This window comes from Gobio gobio (genome assembly GCF_949357685.1).
Source record: "Gobio gobio genome assembly, chromosome: 1".
NCBI lineage: Eukaryota > Metazoa > Chordata > Actinopteri > Cypriniformes > Gobionidae > Gobio > Gobio gobio.
The window spans coordinates 53,000,397-53,021,695 of record NC_137097.1 but is presented as its reverse complement, the minus strand read 5'-3'; the positions used below and the strand labels follow the sequence as shown (position 1 = coordinate 53,021,695).

Here is a 21,299-nt window from a genome sequence, read left to right as displayed (position 1 = left end):
GAGAGAGAGAGAGAGAGAGAGAGAGAGAGAGAGAGAGAGAGAGAGAGAGAGAGAGATTATTGACACTGTCTTAGTGGAACAAAATAACAAAACCCATCAGTATTCAGAGTCCATTATTTACATTCGCAGCAGCCCAAATCTACAATAACCTGAAGACAAAGTTTTGGAAATGCCACTCAATCTTTGTCCAATTATCTGCTATTGCCTCATTCAACAGAAGAAAAGATGATGCTCATCCAACTCAGTCCTACTGGAATTCTGCAGGAGAGGGAGAGGGAGGGGGTTTATCAGTTAACAAAATGGAAAATGCAACAATATTCCATTTCAATGCTATTATTTTGGCTCTCAGTGGGGTGATGTAATTGGATTGTGGGGAAAAAATAATGTCAGTATCAACTATGATCTAAGTAAGTATCTCTTACACAATACAAAGTCCAACAATTATTTGGCTCTTAACCCCCTCTAAGGGAAATACATTGCTAAAATGGGCCTTAGCAATGCTTATTTTTTTCCAGTTTCATTTCAACGCAGTAGGAGCCCCAGCAGTGCCCATCTGATCATGCTTAAATGTATCAAAGCTTGAGAGGCCATATTTTGTAAACTATAAATATCACGTCTGAGCCTGCCATGCCTCTATTTTAAGGGGTGCAGTGATTCACACATGCACATGTTGTAGTTCATACTCTAAAAAAAATGGGGAAGAAAAACTGAACAGCAATTATTTTTTTAAAAATATTTTAATGCACCATTAATAAAGGGTTCAACGCATTAATACAAGAGAAATATTGCAAATAATATTAAAACTTTAAATCAAATTAAAAGGAAAACAAAACAAAAAAAACAAAACAAATAAGATAAATGAATGATAGGTATGTACAATTATTTTCTTGCAATGAGAAGTAGGAAAAGGATGAACATATTTACAGACTAGAACCAGTGTGTTTCTACGAGAAACAAACACCTCTACAATATTTACATGTAATTCTTTTTAACTTTTTTGTCCTTTTTTTATGGTTACACTTCAGTGTATCAGTTATTACTGAAAGACTGCAATAAATCTACATATTTTACAGGTCTTCCTCTCAAAGGAACAGAGTGCTGGCAAGGCCCTCAGACAAAGTGGGGGGAAAAGGGAGCAAAGAAGTAAATGTCAACATGTCAATTTATGGCAGAGCAGAGAGACAGAGAACCAGTAATACAAAAAGGACAGAACAGAAAGAACAGACACCCGTTTTAATGAATCTTTGCACATGCTTATCTTTCAAGGGACTTGGGACATCAATTGTGTTGAAATATGCAAGTATACACACGCAAGCTGAGACTTTTTAACTCTTAGAAAATGCGCTGTGTGTGTGTATGTATACATATTTGTGCAAACATGTTCTCCTTAGCAGAGAGGAGTTACTAGCCCCAAAAGAAGAAGGCTTTATCTCAAAACATATGTCCCATTCCTCCACAATATTTCAGTGGTCCACTAAAACAGTTGTTCTCAAACCTGTCCTGTGGACCCCTCACCAGTGCACATTTTGCATGTTTCCTTCATCTAACACACCTGATTCAACTCATCAGCTCATTAGTAGAAACTTCAAGACCTGAATTGGGTGTCTGATGAGGGAGACATACAAAATGTGCAGTGGTGAGGGGTTTGAGAACCACTGCACTAAAACATCAATGGAAAAAGAAAACCCAATGAATAATTCCATCCTTCTGTTAAAATATCAATGTGCGTATATTTCAGCACACCAAAAAGATGACCTCATCTGTCCTGTCCTTATATTGCTAAAAACCATGGATGAAAGGGTTATGACTTCATGTAAGGGGTGTTTTAAAATAATGGGAGGTACATGTTAACCTCTATAATAACGGTGTTGTTACAGTATAATGGCACTGCAACAACTAATTTATGAAAATAAAATAGCAATGTACAATGTAACTTACAATACTATATAATTTTTTTTAAGTTATAGAATACCAGCATGTCATGCTGGAAAAGGGGACATTTTGAATTAAGATCAGAAGAAGTTTTGAAAAGAAACGTGCGTCAAAACAGCTTCATATTAAAATAAAAATAGGCAGAGGTGATTCTACACAGATAATCTGAAGAAGGTACAGCGGTAGATCGGACCTAAATGAATGACATGAAAGGACAGTTCTCAGAACAGGGATAATAAATAAACTAAAATGAGTACTCTCTCTCAAAACTGGGGTGCAGCATTACAAAAGTCTTAAATCCATGTCTTTAGGTAGGTCTTTAAAAGTTGCCCTTGAAAAAAAAGACCCAGCACTTAAGGTGCCACTGTCGTTGTGCAGAAGTGAGCGGAATATGAGTGTGTGTAGACAATTAACAGCTGTATTTCAAAGCATAGACCTTGGCAAAAACAACACCACCAAACACAGCTGCAAAAGGAGAAACAAAACTAGATAAGGGCCTGGTTGGGAGAGAAAAAAAAAACTTCACAGGTGGAACTCAGGGTGTTGCGGCAGTGCTGATATCCCAATGACCCTGGGCTAAACATCTGAATAAACATCTCGACACTCTGTGTGTCTGTATAGAAGCTTTTTAAAGAGTCTAACCAAATGTTCTCCCTTCACACACTACCTACGTTTTTGTGCGCTCTGAGAAAAATAGCTTGTGGGCCAGGAAAGCTGATTGGCAAGTCTTGTATCGGGGAAGGACTAGGACACTTTCAGTTGAGTGTTCCTCTGCAGTTCTCTGTGCCACACAAACATGGGATTTTGTTCTCTTCAATGGGAAACTTGTAATCATACGTGATCTCCTCGTTCACACCGATAGGCTGCTTGGAGTATATGACGATCTTCTTCTGGGACTCGATGGTGATCACTTTGGCGTAGCAGTTGGGCTGTGAGAGAGAAGCACATGAAATTGTGAATAAATGTGGGTTTCTTGAATTATGCTCCTTCCCATAGAAGATCAGGAAAAAAATTTCAATTGTTTCAGCGAGTTTGTTCCACTGCATAGCTCAGGGGTTTTCAAACCGGGGTCCCCAGAACATTTCAGAGAATTAAAAAGACAAAGCAAAAATGGATAAAGTCTACCGAACATTTCTAAATGTTTCTCTCCTTTCTTGCCATATACATACTTTCCAGAATTGTATGTTTGCTTTGTATCTTTCTAGTGAGTTTTTCTCAATATAGTTCCCTTGGTTGTAAGGCAGTATTCTTAACGCAGTACATACATTTATTGTGAAAGTTGCTTATACAAATAATTTTTAAGGTTTATACATCCAACATTAAGTATAACCAATTTAAGTTTGGAAACAATATGTTGTATTTATAATGTCACACTACTATTTATCTAACAGTTTAAATGTTTTTTTTTCTCCATACATAAAAAAATATATAGATGGATTTTAGGAAGGGGATCCCTCATAAAAGGTTCATCATATTTGGGGGTCCTTGGCATCATAAAGTTTGAAAACCCCTGGCATAGCTCTATGGTGTATGTGAGTGTTTAACAAAATCTATGAGCTAATCTTCGGTTGCCGGAGGGGATGATTACCATGGTGCAAACAAATTCCATTGACAGATGGAGCAACAAAAAAAGCATGCAATTTTCTTGTCTTGGCTTTTATAAACTGTGTAAAGACCAGATGCAGCTTAATGCAAGTCTTATAAAGCAATAAATCAGAAAATCCAGCAGCTGCATGGAAACTAAGGGACAAAAATCTGCTAATCAGGAAGACAACCTGTAAACATTCATAACAGCATGAAAGACACTTGGGACAGGCAGGCAACTAGGGGTGGCACGGTTCACAAAACCCACGGTTCGGTTCGTATCACGGTTTTAGGGCGTTTTCACACCTACCTTGTTTGGTCCGGATTTTCGGACTTTTCAGTATGGTCCGAATCAAAATTACAGGTGTGAAACCTCCCCCGTACCACGGTCCGGACCAAACAGACGAAATTTGGTCCAACGAAAAGAGGAAGTCTCGGTCCGGATCAAACTGAACAAAGGTTCGGTTCGTTTCTAGTGTGAAAGCATTTTCTGTATGGTTCGGACTTTGACCATTTACAGGAAGTTCCTGTTTATGTTTAATTATAATAATGTTATTTTTAAATTCAATCTAGGCTACATTGATTATGAAAAGTGAAAAGATGCGCAATATGTCAGAAGACAGAAGGTCAGAAATGATTTTGAACGAAATTTTGTATTATTTTGCTTATGAGCCTTTCTTTAATGTGAATTTCGTTTTGTATAAATTGTATCTTCATTTTAATCAACGTTTCATCAGATAATTGCCTGGATTTAATAAATAAGAAGCAAATAGTCTATAGCAGACAATAATCGCGGGAGCGATCACATGCTTTGCAAATTAACTGGAGCGCGTCTCAAATAAACCGAAACTCAGCAGGCTACTTGTCTCACAAACATGAGAAATATGTGTATATAAAGCTTGAAATGTCCACTTTTAAACGTGACGAAAAGAAAATAGTCAAGCAATGCGCACTGTTCAATAGTGGCAACGATATGCGTCCGTTCATTCATTCTTGTCAAAGACGCTGACGTCAGACACACGTCCGTTTACAAACCAATCAATGTCCAGATGCAGCCCACATAGACGATGACGAGTGGACGCAAGTGTGTCACATAAAGTTCTTTAGTGCGCTCGCATGATTGCAATGTGAAACCAAACCAAAACTAACCGAAAGTATCAAATGTATCAAAACGTGAACTTCGGTTCGGACCTTGGTGCGGACTTTCAGGTGTGAAAACGCCCTTAGGGTCACGGTTTTCGGTTCTGTACGGTTCTTGTTGTTGTTTTTTCTTTTATCGTTAACACTCCAGAAATTTACTTCAGCATATGATATATAGCTTAATTATCCACAATTTAGGATACAGTATTTAAAAAAAAAGTTTATATCATGTAGAAGTTGTTTCCTAACTGGCTGTCTCCTGCTTACGCTGTCTACCGAGTCCGACACATCGCCGTAACATTTTTCATGTTAATCATGTTAATTTTGATCAGAACAATGCACTGTGGCTTTAATTCAGCGTGAGCAGCTGACCTGATTAACATGAAAAATAACAAATTTCACCATGAAATCATGTAGTGAAGTGTTCCATGTGTTTCACAATCACCCTGACATCCAGTGCTGTGAAAATAAGTTTTTGCCCAAACTTCAAAGGACTGTTTAAATTATTAAACCTAGAAGTTTATCTTAACTTTAATGTTACATTTATCATGTGAACTACTTATATGTGAACTATGTTATATGCATGTGTGTTTGGGACAGAGGGTAACACAGTCGCATGTGCAGCAGATATATGCTGCCCATCATAAATCAAAGCACGACACAGACAGGGGTCAGAGGCGAGCACCGGAAAATGTGACAGAATGGACAATATTCGTCTCTGCTGCGCGAGACAAACGCTGCCAGTGTGTGAATGTACAACGGGCACGCGCGGCGCCCACTCTTCATACGCACTGCTTCTGCCCTGCCAACGCACTGCTTACGCGAGCAGTGTGAAGCCAGAGTTATACGACGCTGGCGCATCCTCCAACTCCGGGCAGCCTTCCTTATCTCTCCCATTTTCCATTTCTACACGTGACGTGACCTGCAGTCTTTTACTGTATGTCCACGCATATTCTTATTTAGCGCGAAAAGGACACCCGCTGTCTGAGGTAACATACAGGCACGAGGCTACATTGCGCATGCGTCGAACCGTGCCGCACACACGCTCCGATCCGAGACAAGAGAACCGAATGGTTCGGATGTTTTTTCATGTACCGTGCCACCCCTACAGGCAACATAATTATTACTGGCCCAAAGTGTATAATTTGCATGTGTTTTTAAACGGAACACTGTAAGACCACTGAATTCGTTCCAATGAAGGCTAATGATCTGCGGTTGAAGGTTGCTGCATGTTCTGTGTTTTCAGATGGGTAGAAGGGAAAGACATGTAAATGAAATCCATTCTACCACTGAAAGACTGTGAAAGCTTGCATAATGCCAAGATGTCTGGTGGAGGACAATTACTAACTGAGAGGACACTTTTTGCAGACAACGTCACACTGAGTGAATCAACTGAGAATGGCCTTAATCTACATGTCTTTCCCTTCACCTGAATTTCCCCCCATCCTACTTCCCTTCATGCTCAGAGTTCACCCAGAATTCACCCAAAATCTGTATGATTTAAATGTCGGTTCCCACTATACAATATTATATGTGTTTGATATCGTTTGAAATGTCTTAGTGCGCCTGGTACAAAAATCTCATGACCACAGAAATATACAAGATGATAAGAGTTTTTAGAGTTTAGAGATATTTAGCATATTATGATGGGTGTGGCTTTTGGAGCCATTTGGTCTCAATCCAGGCAAATGAGAGAGCGATTCAATTTAAATTCCCATTGTTATCATGCGTTTCCATTTGAAAGCGATTTCTGTCTGGTCTGAGTACTACTTAAAGCGATGTAGCAGAAAGATCAAGGCTCGATGCTGTAATGAGTTCGGCCTGTAACACAGAATGTCTATTAGATGCTCTACATTATGTCATATTCAGAAGTCAGGTATCAATATCTTATTCTTAGCTACAGAGTATTTGATGTTATGTATGGAATATCTTTGAATTGATTATGTAATTGGCATTATACATTTACCTGACTGTTAATAAATTGTTACATTTGATCTATTCTGACTTGATCTCGAATTATTAACTATGTAGATTATGAACAGACATAATTTCAACAAAGGGTTAAACGGAATGATTAAATGTGTGACTAATTATTAAATATAAATGACCAAACAACCAATTGGCATTTTAACCTAAATTCGAGTTTATGATAAAATGCAGTCAGATAAAGATGAATTAGGAAATAATCCCTTCTACCCAGCTGAAAACACAGAACGCGCAGCGACCTTCAACCGTAGATCAAACACTATGTAACTTTTTTGTTAAAAATGTCAATACATCATTAATCCTTCTTTCAAAATTTGTTTTTGTCTTACCCTGATTCACCATGCTAAGCCTATTATAAGAGTACATACTGTATGTCACACGCCTGTGCATGGCTCATCAGAAATAGAGAAAAGTTGCTCCAGCTACAGGGAGTGGCATAGATTAGTTGTCACAAAGAGCAAGAAAGATTGACATGGAGCAGTTAAAACTCCAACCTCTGGGGAATCAACCATTAAAAAAACCCCCCAAAAAAACACTAAACTGCTGTCAAAAAGAGAATGTGACAGTTCATAATAAATCGAGAATTAACATTGGCTTGGCTTTTCAACGAGTTGGCGAGAACTGAGGGATTTGAAATGTTGTAAAAGCAGCAAGACGACGGTGTTTTTATTTCTCAACAGGTGAGTAATGTATTGTATTGAACAGATAAATTGTCATGTAGCTCTCAAAAGGAGTTATTGTTAAGGGTAATTTTATTTTGGTAGTTGTAGCGCTGTCCTGGAATTTATTTTCAAGGAAGTGCCGTGTCTAGTCAGCTTGAGATCCTTTCCTTTTAAATTGGTTATTTCTCTTAAAGGTCCCATGGCATGAAATTTTCATTTTATGAGGTTTTTCAACATTAATATGAGTTCCCCTAGCCTGAATATTGTCCCCAAGTGGATAGAAATGTTGATCGGTGTAAAACCGAGTTCTGGCTGTCTTTCTCTGCCTTTGAGAAAATGACAGCCCAGACGAGCCAATCCTGAAGTCTCCTGGTTTGATGTCCAAGCAGGAACGGTTACCTCCCTTTCCTCCACCCAGAGAATCTGGCACGCCCATGCAAACGCTCGAGAGAATAGAGATCATTGCTTGTGAACGAGTGAACGCTGGCAGTTTCTCAGTGTTTGGATGTACAAATGAAAACAGTCTTTTTTCAGTTCCTTCTGATCTGTGATTTCTGATGTGTAGCTAATTATTTATTATTCGTGCACACGCAGCTCTCTCTCTCTCCAGACAGAGCGGTGTTTTCATGTTTTCTATCTTGTGAGTCAGTGTTTTTGTACGTCCTCGTCACGTCTATCGGTTCTAAAATGTGCATACAGTCATGAGTTTCTGCTCAACATCGGCAGAGTCAGATCTTTAGAGATAAACTTCACACACGCCGAAGCTCGGGCTGCACTGGCCGGTGGCCTTCAACATCCCCGACCCCCAGTACTGCATCTGGCCCACAGCGGAGGCGCCAAACGCGGCGCGAGATTAAGCAGAAGGGGGTTAAGCGTGAGGGTATCCGGGCTAGCCAGCTTTCCCCACAATAAACTGGATTACATTCGATTACTGCTGTTGTGTCTTTGTTTGCGCTGTGTACTCAACGCGCGTCACTGGCGCTTTTGTTTTATTTTAAAAAATACTGCTATTATCAACACTTACTTTTAACTCGTTCATCTCGACAGCTGTAATGGTACTTTGCATGTGTTACAAAGTTGGTAATAATGATGAAGACGGACTCGGTGTGACTGGGACTCGTGTTTATTCAGAACTCTCAGATATAAACACAATAAACTCGCGCTGACTGACAGCGCTCTCATAACGCAGTAGTTACTATAAATAACTTTGTTAGCAATCGCTGAGCTCCGTCTCTGGTACATTAGTGATGTCCGGTTCGCGAACGATCTTTCTTTTGAACCAGTTCTTTTTAGTGAACCGAATCAGTTCACCAAATCGGACTGAATCGTTCTAAACGGTTCGCGTCTCCAGTCAGCGCTGATCCATAATTTACTAAAGTTACTAACTTTCTGACATGAGTGACAGTCCCTCCGACTAGAAATAGACTAATAACCTGAAGTATATGCTGTAACTACAACAGTTCAGACATGCTGAGAACTGATGTGAAGTGAACTCAGGTCCATCCGTCTCTCTGGCAGCAGCTCGTGCCTGCTCCTGCCTCGTTAAACCACGCCCCCTCCGCTCATTTAAAATGCAAAGATGTCAGCCAATCACAACAGTGGGCGTTTTTAATGAAGTCTCACAGCAGACACGCCTCTTGAAGCAGGGCATTCAGCCACAGGGCAAACAGCAGTATAGACAAAATGCCTTTTATTTCTAAATTATGACATTTTATGATGTAAAAGTCATACTAACAATATAAGTACACATCAGGAAACATTATAAAATAATAGAAAAATGCCATGCCATGGGACCTTTAAGCCTTGTAGTGAATGCATAACCTGCATAAGCTAACATAACTACTCAAGAGTGAAAGGTTGGATTCTGAGATCCACTGCCGCTTCAATATGATTTAATATATATATATATATATCCTTCTTAATTAAATTTATAATCAAAGCCTTAATCAATATTAATCTTTCTATATTATTATAATGATTTTTAATTATTCTCTCCAGTTATTATTTTGTTTCTTCCTTTATATTTTCTAAAGTTTGTATTTGGTCTATGAGTGGTGACTGCTGAAATATGAAATATGGATTTGTCTTTCATTTTATTTTATATTTCCTTTAACTGAAACACTAAAGAATTGGCCTGTCTGTACCTCTCACTGAGAGAAAAGCACATGTTATCAGTGTTTTGAAAAAACTTTCTCTGGTTTGGACCAGAGCTCAACCAACCAACCTTGGAGAGAGTTTATCTGTGTATGTGCGCAATATTCGGTGTTAAAGATCAGTATTGGATGTGGATTACAGGCATCCTAAGAGATGAGTGGACATGTTGTTTTGGGCAAGCTGGCGCCTGATCCAGAATCTGGTTGTACGTGCCTAATTCCGGGGTGAAAACATGAATCTGATTAACTGACGATGTGTGGAAATTTACCATGACTGTCTATTTTCTCTGAGCCAATCAGAATCATTCAACTTGCAGTAATGACGTGGCTAGACCTTGAAAACAGTATAACTGTTCAGGAATTGTATGTACGATAGGCGGAGGCGGGTAGGCTGGTAGAGGGAGCGCGGCCTACAAACTCCTTGTGAGACTTGAAGCTGGCTACTGCTGATGAAACTGCAAACTATTCTTCAGTAAATTTCTCTTTTAAATAATTGCACTCCTGACTCTTGGTCCTCATTTTTCACTACTGGTCCTGGGTTACCCCAACAAGAGCTTCTTCAGTTTAATGCTATATTGATGGTCACATTGGGAGTGGCAGCAATATGTTTATCAGAGATTATGTGGCATTTGAGATATATGGATGCTTGTGTCACTAGGAGGGTACTTACCGTGCAGCAGTGGTTAATAAACCGAGCCAAGTTTCCACATTTGGTGGCGTCAATTATAGTGTCATGGTCGACACGGAATAGGTAACTGCTCCCGATGCCTTCCTGGGCATATCTCTTCTCTCGATTATCAGCCACCATCTACAATTGAAGCAACAAACACAAAATGTATTAACACCAAAGCATCAACAAGCATGTATTCCTCAAGAAGAAACAAAATTCACTTCCTAGTATAAATAATTTTAATAGCTGTTAGTTATACTTCAGCTAGAAGGCTTACCTGTCTGATATTCTGTCCCACATATTCAATGACCATCTCATCTGCAGCAATGGGTTCCATGGCAAACAAGCCCCATTCATGGATGCGGCTGCGGCCAAACCGTAGCTTCTTCTTACGGAACTGCAAGCAGAATTCAAGCATAAATTTGATGTTAACATGTACAGGATAGACTATGGTTTACAGGCACAAGAATATTTGACATTTGTACATTAACTACAATTGAGCAATATACAGATTAAGACAATATTTTGGTTCAAAATTCTAAAAAAGACAGATGCCGGTATTACTCAGAACTTTGGATCACATACACACCTTTTCATCACCTTTTACACTACTGTTCAAAAGTTTGGTTTAGCAGTAAAAATAGTAATATTGTGGCATATTACTATTTAAAATAACTATTTTCTATTGTAATATATTTTAAAATATATTAATGTAAAAGTAATTTATTCCAGCGATGGCAAAGCTTAATTTAAAGCATCATTACGCCGTGATCCTTCAGAAATCATGAGAATATGCTGATTTGCTGCTCAAGAAACATTTCTTATTATCAATGTTGAAAACAGTAATATTTTTGTGTAAACCATCTGTGATACATTTTTTTCATGATTCTTAGATTAGCATTTATTTTAAATAGAAATTTCTTTTGTAACATAATAAATTTCTTTACTGTAATTTTTGACCCATGCAATTCATTCAAGTATTCATTTCTTTCTTTCTTTTAAAAAAAATTTTTCTTACGGACTGATTTTACTGGAATGGCATGATTAAATGGTGACAAACTGAACAATGATTACTATGCAAGGAGCATTCCTTTCTGTCAAAAAATCAAAACAGACTGACAGAAATAGACATTTCCTAGGAACCACGCACAATGTAATAATTAAGATAAATGGACTGACTGCTTTTTACAACAGAAAGCACATAACTCCAGTGAATTGATAACAATCTGGCTTCACAGTGAAAAATTACGACAATAAAGGTCCATAGGGGAACCTTTGTGTGAAGTGCATCCATATTTGCTGTACAATAAACCATTAAGACATGTCTGCCCTCTCCAAACATACAATGTGTCTTTCCTCAAAGAACATGCAATTAAGTAGGTGTGAAGATAAGGATATGTTTTTAAAGAAACACCTTTTCACTTTGAACTAGGGCTGGGCGATAAAACTATAACGATATGTATCGCGTTAGACACGTAATTGATATCAATAAAAAATGTGTTCGATAAAATGTTTGATAATTTTTTTTCTTCGTCAGAAAGAAAACAGAGGTTGCGAAGCAAGTTTGGTTGCATGAACAAAGGCACTCACTCTCTGATACAGACCTGCAAACTCCTCAGAGTAAAAAAGGTGACAGTGTCGCCGGGGGGACATTTGCATATTTTAAATATGCAAATGACACATTTCTGAGCGTGACTTAAAGAGAATGACACATTTAATATTTTAAAAATGATTTTATTTACAATGCCGGGAACCCAAGGAAGTGTTGTGACACATCACACAAAAAATAAAAGACTGACAGGAGGGTTGTAACGGTACACAAAACTGACGGTTCGGTACGTACCTCGGTTTTGAAATCACGGTTCGGTACGAGTTCGGTACAGCAGTTTTACAAAATTGCTTTTTAATTATTTTTTATATTTAAAGGGTAACTAAACCCCATGCTCAGAGCTTAACTCCACCCACTGGCAAATTTTGAAAAATGCTGGAAAAGTGGGCAGAGCCCAGCGGAGACAGAGGGGATGAACCGAGGGCGGGGCTGAGCGGAGGGCGTGCACCTGAGACCCGCAGTGACGGATTGATTGACAGCTGTCAGACTCGCGAGTCGCAGAGATGGAGAATGACTGGAGTGACGCCAGCTTTGCAACAGAGCGGTCATTCTCCTACCTTCACCTGAAGTGGAGGAGGGTGGATCTGTAGACACAAACCCGGAGCCTTATCAATGCGAGCCGCTGCTCAAACTGCGTTAACTCCCGATGCCGACGATGCTAGTGAAGCAGCCGCGCAAGAGAACCGACCTAATCTATCTGCGTCCGCGGCAACCACTTGCGTGTCAGGGTTTGAAAGTGCGTCTCATGTATGAAACTTATCTGTACACATGACGGGCGGCAATAATATCGCAAGAAAAGCCTGACGTGTACTGACAACTCCATTATTTAACCGTATTTTCTTCAATACAATGTTAAAGCAAGTGTCAAGTCAGTTTCATTCATAATGTTTCTACTTCATGTAATATGACAGTTCATACTGGAGTGAAGCCGTTCTCATCATGTGATTGGGGGAAACATTTCTGAGGGCGTGGTGAGCTCATGCTAGGGGCGCGGATAGTGAGCTGTTGGAGGTACCATCCTACGTCACGATGTACCACAACGTCCAATAGGAAAATTCAACTGCAGTAGCCACCGTTCAACCTAAAGGCCCGGGTATACTTCACTTACCGCGCCCGGACGTGTCACGCGCGCAGCCCTGTCCGCGCGTCTTTTAAAGTATACTACACAACGGATGCGCGCGGAGGATCGCGTTCGACACATGCGCAGTAAAAAAGTGTCTATGCTCTACCAGACATCGGAGGGCAGCACTGAGTCCTGTCATCAAAGGGACATTTGCTGGGCATGATCGGAGAAGAACTGTAGTGGATCCACCATTGCAACATAGTTTGGAAGAAACACTGAAGAATCAAAAATTCTCTCTTTTTTTTCAAGCGTGTTGTTTTTAAACCGGTCTTTGCACACTCTTCTTCGACGGCTGAACACTGTGCTCAATACTGTGTGTATTGCCACCTAGTGGACTCTTCTGTACTGCTGGCGCATGCGTTGTTGCACGCGGACCGTCCGCGCGGTCTCAAAATTTGGGCTGCGCACGGACGGGGTGTGCGGCCGGCCGCGAGCCCTCCGAATGACGAAAATTACGTCATGCGGGCGGTGCACGAACGCGGACGGCCGAAGTATACCCGGGCCTTTAAGAGGGTAGCACTTTGGCGGTTTTACACCATATTTTATAGAATTAAAACACTTTATACTCAAATGTCAAAACATTTACTCGAATCAATGAACAGCATTAATAAAGCCCCAGTATTACAGATCATTAACTAAAAAAAGTTGGTTTAGGGTTCAGTTACCCTTTAACAGTGGTTTACTGAAGAAGAAAAAAAAGTGTCCGTCCTTGAATGAATACAATTATAACTAAAAGTTTATTGGAGATATTGCTGTAAACTATAGAGGGAGCCCTTACTTGCATATTAATATTAAAGGTTAACAACAGAGCCCAAACTATTATCCTAAATTCAGTTGCTATTTATTTTTAGGTATAATAATCAACACTCAAATTACACATTGTTTGCAAACATGTAAACTTCACATAAGGCAGTTTTTGCATTAACTTCTAAATCTAATTATAAAATAGTTTTTTTCTCCAATTCGTTGTTGAAATATAATAATTTAAACACAGTGTCTGTTATTTTCATGACAGGTTTATTTAACATGCGTGAAATAATCAAGACATCCCTAACAGGTTAAGTAGAATATAATGAATATATAGGCTAATATAGTGCATATATTTAGTGAATAAAATTCTGTGGACACTGAAGGACTGCCTGAGGTAAATGTGATGCTTCATGACACTGTTTAGTTTACAAGCAGTTATATTGACGTCTTTCCGCCGTTGAAACACTGATTTAGTGATTACACCACATTATATACATGACAGTAAGTTGTAATGTATCCTCAACACACCTTCAGATGGTCATTCATGTTTATTCTTTAGAAGAGATGATCGATTGTCTTCACAGATGATCGCGGTCACACAGCCGCTTGAACTGTGATCAGTGACCAGTCACGCCAGATAGAGCGTCAAAGCGGCATTTATCGTTTGAATTTCGTGATAAAATGGACTGAATACTTAATATGTTCATGTGGGAACTCGGATTGAAGTGTGTTCCGCACTTAAAACAAGCCGACTGTTAACTGTTAAAGATTGCACTCGGAAACCGTTCGGTAACGTTACACGTTACCTCCGCTGACAGCGTGCGCACCTCGTCCGTCTGGGGATGTGTTTATACTCGACGCGCTCGCCGTTGTGCTATTCTTGACTTTGGTTGAATCCGAAATCGCCCCCTAAACCCTCAATCACTATTCTCTACTTTAGTCCACTAATATAGTTCACTTGAAGGAGTAAATGAAAACGAGTGAGCAAATCCGGATAGCTGCTGTGTGTACATCAGCTGTACATTCTTTTTTTTATTTAATTTTGTTTTATTTATTTATTTTTTACTCTTTTTATTGTGGTGCAAAGTGGGATAGAATGAGTGCACTCAATAACGTCCACTATGGTTTCGGACACCACTACAAATGGCTGTCCCCTCAAATAGTGCTATGTAGGGTATAGGGGGCGATTTCGGATTCAGCCTTTGAAACTACGTGGAGAGGTAATGTTACTCTGCATCAGTGCCTTATGACAAAGCATCTAAACGGTAACAGTTACAAAGAAATAATGGAGGCACCTTAAAGGGTTAGTTCACCCAAAAATGAAAATTCTGTCATTAATTACTCACCCTCATGTCGTTGGACACCCGTAAGACCTCCGTTCATATTCAGAACACAAATGAAGATATTTTAGTTGAAAGCTGATGGCTGAGAAAGGCTTCACACAGGCCTCCATTGGCATTCAGTACATTGACACTTCCAAGATCCATGAAAGGCACTTAAAACGTCGTTACAAAGTCTATCTCACCACAGTGGCTCTACAATAATCTTACGATGCGACGACAATAGTTTTTGTGCGCAAAAAAAAAATCAAAATAACACCTTTATCCAACTTGTTCTCGACTTCCGTGTATGCCTCCACGACGCATGCGCGAGAATATGACGCAGATCCGGCGTTCGGACATATGACCCAGAAGCGATTTGTTTACGAGCAGAGGAAGACGCGCGTGTCTAAGCTGTTGGATTCTACATTGATCGTGCTTTAGGTCTCGGCGTAGTGCTCAAAATGGGGTTAAAGTGTGTATTTCATGGATTCCCGAACACCGGCGCTACGTCATATTCTCGCGCATGCGTCGTGGAGGCACACACGGAAGTCGAGAACAAGTTGGATAAAGGTGTTATTTTGATTTTTTTTTGCGCACAAAAACTATTGTCGTCGCATTGTAAGATTATTGTAGAGCCACTGTGGTGAGATAGACTTTGTAACGACGTTTTAAGTGCCTTTCATGGATCTTGGAAGGGTCAATGTACTGAATGCCAATGGAGGCCTGTGTGAAGCCTTTCTCAGCATCAGCTTTCAACTAAAATATCTTCATTTGTGTTCCGAATATGAACGGAGGTCTTACGGGTGTCCAACGACATGAGGGTGAGTAATTAATGACAGAATTTTCATTTTTGGGTGAACTAACCCTTTAATGTTAAGAGATAATTGAAATTTTAGACTTGTTTATATTTAAATTATTTGAGTGTTTTCCATGGTTGTGTTGACATTTCTGCCTTTATAACTGAGGGGATTATAATCAGAGGAGGGTTAAGTTTAAAATAAAAATGTTTAAATGTAAAATACTTTTCTCCTGGTCCTTATTTTAAATAGGTCATAAAACATATCAATAATTATCGATATCGACTGATATGAAACCCTTATATCGTGATACAGTTTTCAGCCATATCGCCCAGCCCTACTTTGAACACATGAACTTAGAGTCAAAGAGCTTACAGAGCATAACAGCCAAAACTGTTGATAAGGAGCAGTCAGGGTCACTGACACAGGAGTCAACCGACATTACAAAGCTGTTTGGATGGTATGAACTAATCTACAAAGTAAACCTGGTGAACGTGCCCTCAGATGCCATCCATTATAAGGGCATTACACTTACTGTATGTCAAACATTAAATAGAATGCTATGGATTACTGCACTGAAAAGGTTCAAGGAGCGGTGAGGTCATTGTAATCAAAGTGTTGACAGCATGATCAAGGTCTTGGTCATGTCAATGAACTGAAGAACTTTACCTTCAGCTGGTTCAGTTTCAACAGGTCTGAGTCCATCACTGCCGGCGTGCCGATAGCACTGAGGAGACGCCGCTGCTCGGAGCGCCTTTCAGACAGCAGGCGATTCGAGCCCTGTGACGGAGACAGAGAGAGTGAGAGCTGCTCAGATGGATACAAACTACTGACCCAAACTGCCTGCCATACTCATGCTGAACAAAGAATTTTAATGGCAAGTAATGAGTAATTTAGTCAAAAACATTAGCAGTAGCACAACTACAATACATATGTTTAAATCTGTCGTCTTCACACAATTTTTTTTAGCTTTAATTACAAGTTCAACATACATTTGAGTTAAAAATTAAAGTGAACCTACTGCAGTATCATAGTCCCCAACTTCCTGCACTGTCACTGGCTGGTCTAGCTCAAGGTAGACGTCTTTTTCCTTGCGGCTTATGGCATAGTAGCCTTCACTGCGGGCACAGCCGGTGATGTGCTCTCTTAGCTGCCCATCTGGTGTCTTCTTCTTCCGCCGGGGGTTCGGGATGTTGGTGAGTACAGGCAAGAGGTTAAGGAGCAAAACTTGGGCGAAATCAACTGAGAAAGCAGTACCACAGTTCCCCTTCCCCTTACTCTTTTTACACTTATAGCAAACTCAATAAATTTGGTATAATGGTAATGCTTATACTGTTGGCTTGTGTATGACCATTAAAAGCATCTGATTTTGCTTGTATATATACTATGAATTTTTGCTCTTAAGCAGCTGTAAGGATATTGGTATGAGGGACCCAGTGTGTGTCGTTGAGCCAGTCGGTGCCACGGTCATCTTGCAGCAGTTTTTCATAGGTGCTCTTCAGGAGTCTCAAATCTTCCTGGTCCAGGCCAGTGTTCCAGATGTCATACAGAATGGTCATCTGCTCAAACTCGCTGCGGTTCTTGTAAGAGGGACGGGGCATAAGAGCTGCCACAGGCATGTGTTTTGGCCGCCGCTGAGTCGAAGGGGTCAAGCCGGCTTCCTGAAGGAAAAGACGTTCGCTCTTTCTAACCTCTTCCTTTTCAAACTCCAGTGATCTCTCTAGACCAAAGTTAGAGTCTCCCGAGTCAGAGCTGGAACTGGAAAGCTCCCCAGACTCCAACTGCTCCACATCCACATCTTCTTCGAAATCCTGGCAACAGAGTATGTTAGGAAAATGTTAGGAAACAGACCTCATCCATTCCTCAAAAAAGGCCAAATGGGGGATATCTGACCACTATTTGTCAAGCTTATTAGTATTATCCAACAATGCAGAACAGTGAAAAAAAGTTCTGTGGGTTTATAGGACAAACTGATATATCGCAACAGCTTGAAATTATCGCAACAGTGCTACAGTCTTAACAAAGGCAACTGCCTTTTAACTAAGATGTACATTGAGAAAATATGCATACAAACCATGCAAGATGTTGCAAAGTTCCTCATACAAGGACTAAATATTGGGGAAGCCACTTGAAGTAACTTTTAAAACTTCAAGCTTTTTACATTTAAAATGAGTCAAGTTACCCCTTAAAACAATAGTTACATTACAAGCTAATAAACAAAAGTACACAATTATATATAAACAATCAATACACAACAAACTATTACTGTTTTGCAATCTGAGCAACATTTATCTGGCTCAAAGACAGTAATGTATCTGCTGTTAATGCAATACAATGTGACTAAAACAACAGCAATGTAACTTTTTATGCAATAGGGATGTGCAAGACCAATCAATTACATATATTGTTTCATTTGCACATCTCTATTATTGCATGCATTGGTTTTCTCTGTAACACTCGCGGCGGGGCCAGAGAAATGTCTACTCGGAAGATGAGCAACGTAAGGGAGCATTTTGAAAGCCTACAGAAAACCTCTCTTCTATGTCATGTCAAACTAGTATATAACAAGTAAGCTTGGGTATAGGCTTGTTATACTACCGGTTATGATGGACAAAGTATGAAATTAAATATTGGATTAAAAGGAGAAACTTTATGAATAAAATTTACTTGACACTTTTGCAACAGTTGCTATATATATCAACATCCTAAAGAAGAGAATACACTTAATCTATAGTTGTAAGTAGACATCAAGCTTTTTTGCGTTTTTCCCACCTATCATGTATACAGATACTTTTCATACAGGAGAAGCGCGTTCAAACCTAGATATGCAAGAGTTTGCTGTGGTAATCAACAACAATACCATAGCGTGCTGAATTATGTGAAATACTTTTGATTGCGGAAATCTGTTTATAATAGGCTTTTGGGTTTGAGCTTATTCAACCCTCTACAATGTGAGTAAATCACTCGCATATGCGAGTAGATCGATATATAATATATATCATTAGCCATTGGCTAATAATTGCTTAGATTTTACTCGCCAGTGTGTGTGTTAGAGGCTAAGAATAAGTTTAGCATAGACATATTTTCACTTGCTGAACACTCAGAGAAACAGAGTTTTGCTCTCCGTCTGGCAATCTGTCTATTTCAGTTCAGCTCAACGGATGCGCAGATTACCTTTATTTGGCTGGTGCTCATCTATTATCGTGCCTGTTTTGATTTCAGCAAATTAGTTTGAGCGAACGCAGACCACGTGATTAATATTCTCGAACCAAGCAGCTCATCAATCCTTAGTGCGTTGTTTATTGTTATTAGTAGTAGTATTATTATCTTATTAATAATTACTAATTACTATTATACATTTTTACAGAAACACTGAATGACCAACAATATCTTAAGCACCAACACCAGTCCTAAGTTCAGTTAAAATTACAAATATGCATTCATTTAAATATATTATATTTATATTAAGGCTGCCAAACGATTAATGGCAATATATAAAAGTTTGTTTACATAATATATGTGTGTGTACTGTGTATAATTATTATGTACAGGGAGTGCAGAATTATTAGGCACGTTGATTTTCTGATCATATTTTTTTTCCAGGCACATTTGACCAATTCCAAACCACAGTAATCCTAATAACTACTATTAATTTAGTATTTAATAATGTATATGTGATATATAATTGTTCATGAAGGCTGGAAATGAAAAACACCTTATATTCAGGTGTGCAGAATTATTAGGCATGTTTTCTTTTACAGATAAATTGAGCCAAAAAAGAGATTTAACTCAGACTGAAAAGTCAAAAAGTATTAAATGCCCATGAGAAGGATGCAATACTAATGCAATACTAGACATTGCAGTTAAGGCATGACCATTGGACAGTGAAATGCTCGTTGGGTCAGCAGGATCTGACAAAAACATGTGGTGAAGAAAAGACACCTGTTAACTGCAAAAGAATTAAGAATTAAGGTGAAGAATTAAGGGTGAAACCATCAGGAAGCCTTTAGTCTCCAGCGCCACCATTTTCCAGAGCTGCAACCTACCTGGAGTCTCCAGAAGTGCAAGGTGTCAGGATCTCAGACTTCAGTTAGGTAAAGAATCCTAAAAAATGACCCCCACTAAATAAGAATCATAAGCTGAAGTGTTGTAAAATACATGAAGCCTGCTTTTTTATAGGCTTTATAGGTTTTATAGGTTGAGAATGACTCTTGAAGGACCAGCACCACATCCTCTAGTACCACTGTTTGAAGAATTAATCTTCCAGAATCTGGCAGTACGTTTTGGGAGTTCATTTTAGTCCATCCTGAAGTCCGTTTTGCAGAGATGGACTAAAAATGAACTCCCAAAACGTACTGCCAGATTCTGGAAGATGAATTCTTCAAAGAGTGGTACTAGAGGATGTGGTGCTGGTCCTTCAAGAGTCACTCTCAACCTATCTGTCCATAAAGCCTATAAAAAAACCTTCTTCATGTATTTTACAACACTTCAGCTTATGATTCTTATTTAGTGGGGGTCATTTTTTAGGATTCTTTACCTAACTGAAGTCTCTGAGATCCTGACACCTTGCACTTCTGGAGACTCCAGGTAGGTTGCAGCTTTGGAAAAATGGTGGCGCTGGAGACTAAAGGGTTCCTGATGGTTTCACCCTTAATTCTTCACCTTAATTCTTAATTCTTTTGCAGTTAACAGGTGTCTTTTCTCCGCCACATGTTTTTGTCAGATCCTGCTGACCCAACGAGCATTTCACTGTCCAATGGTCATGCCTTAACTGCAATGTCTAGTATTGCATTAGTATTACATCCTTCTCATGGGCATTTAATACTTTTTGACTTTTCAGTCTGAGTTAAATCTCTTTTTTGGCTCAATTTATCTGTAAAAGAAAACATGCCTAATAATTCTGCACACCTGAATATAAGGTGATTTTCATTTCCAGCCTTCATGAACAATTATATATCACTTATACATTATTAAATACTAAATCAATAGTAGTTATTAGGATTACTGTGGTTTGGAATTGGTCAAATGTGCCTGGAAAAAAAATATGATCAGAAAATCAACGTGCCTAATAATTCTGCACTCCCTGTATATATAAATACATACACATTAATGTATATCTTTAATAAATATTTGCATGTATATACTGTATTATATATATATATATATATATATATATATATATATATATATAAATAAATAATTTATATATAAATATAAAAAAAACTTAAATATATATATAAATGGGTGCGTATATTTATATACATATAATTATACACAGTACACACACATATATTATGTACACAAATTTTTTGGGATGCAGTTAATCGTGATTAATCAGTTTGACAGCATTAAAATAAATAAAATAGTATATCAGTCTGGCGAGTAAACTAAAAAAATGTACGATTATATTGCTAAGGTGTGCACAGAGGGTTGTTATTGGTCCTGTGCTTTCTATAATGGCTCACGTTGCTTAAGTGAACGCTTACATTTAATATACATTGATCATAATGTAAGGCAAGCACCTGACATATTATTAGCTGCATTCTGTGTGGGATTTGACTGTTCATACTA

At 38.9% G+C, this 21,299-nt stretch overlaps 1 protein-coding gene across 1 annotated transcript in view; it reads right to left on the bottom strand.

Moving 5' to 3' along the window:
- Positions 1–728: 728 nt before the first annotated feature.
- The window catches only part of setd1a (SET domain containing 1A, histone lysine methyltransferase), a 40,330-nt gene continuing 19,759 nt past the window's right edge, over positions 729–21,299 (bottom strand). Inside the window, exons 16-21 of the mRNA XM_079822290.1 lie at positions 17,149–17,539; positions 16,750–16,928; positions 16,398–16,508; positions 10,405–10,524; positions 10,128–10,265; positions 729–2,861 (exon numbers count right to left, since the gene is read on the bottom strand). Coding sequence (XP_079678416.1) covers positions 2,688–2,861; positions 10,128–10,265; positions 10,405–10,524; positions 16,398–16,508; positions 16,750–16,928; positions 17,149–17,539 — 1,113 coding nt within the window. The 3' untranslated portion in view covers positions 729–2,687. The remainder of the gene's footprint in view (positions 2,862–10,127; positions 10,266–10,404; positions 10,525–16,397; positions 16,509–16,749; positions 16,929–17,148; positions 17,540–21,299) is intronic.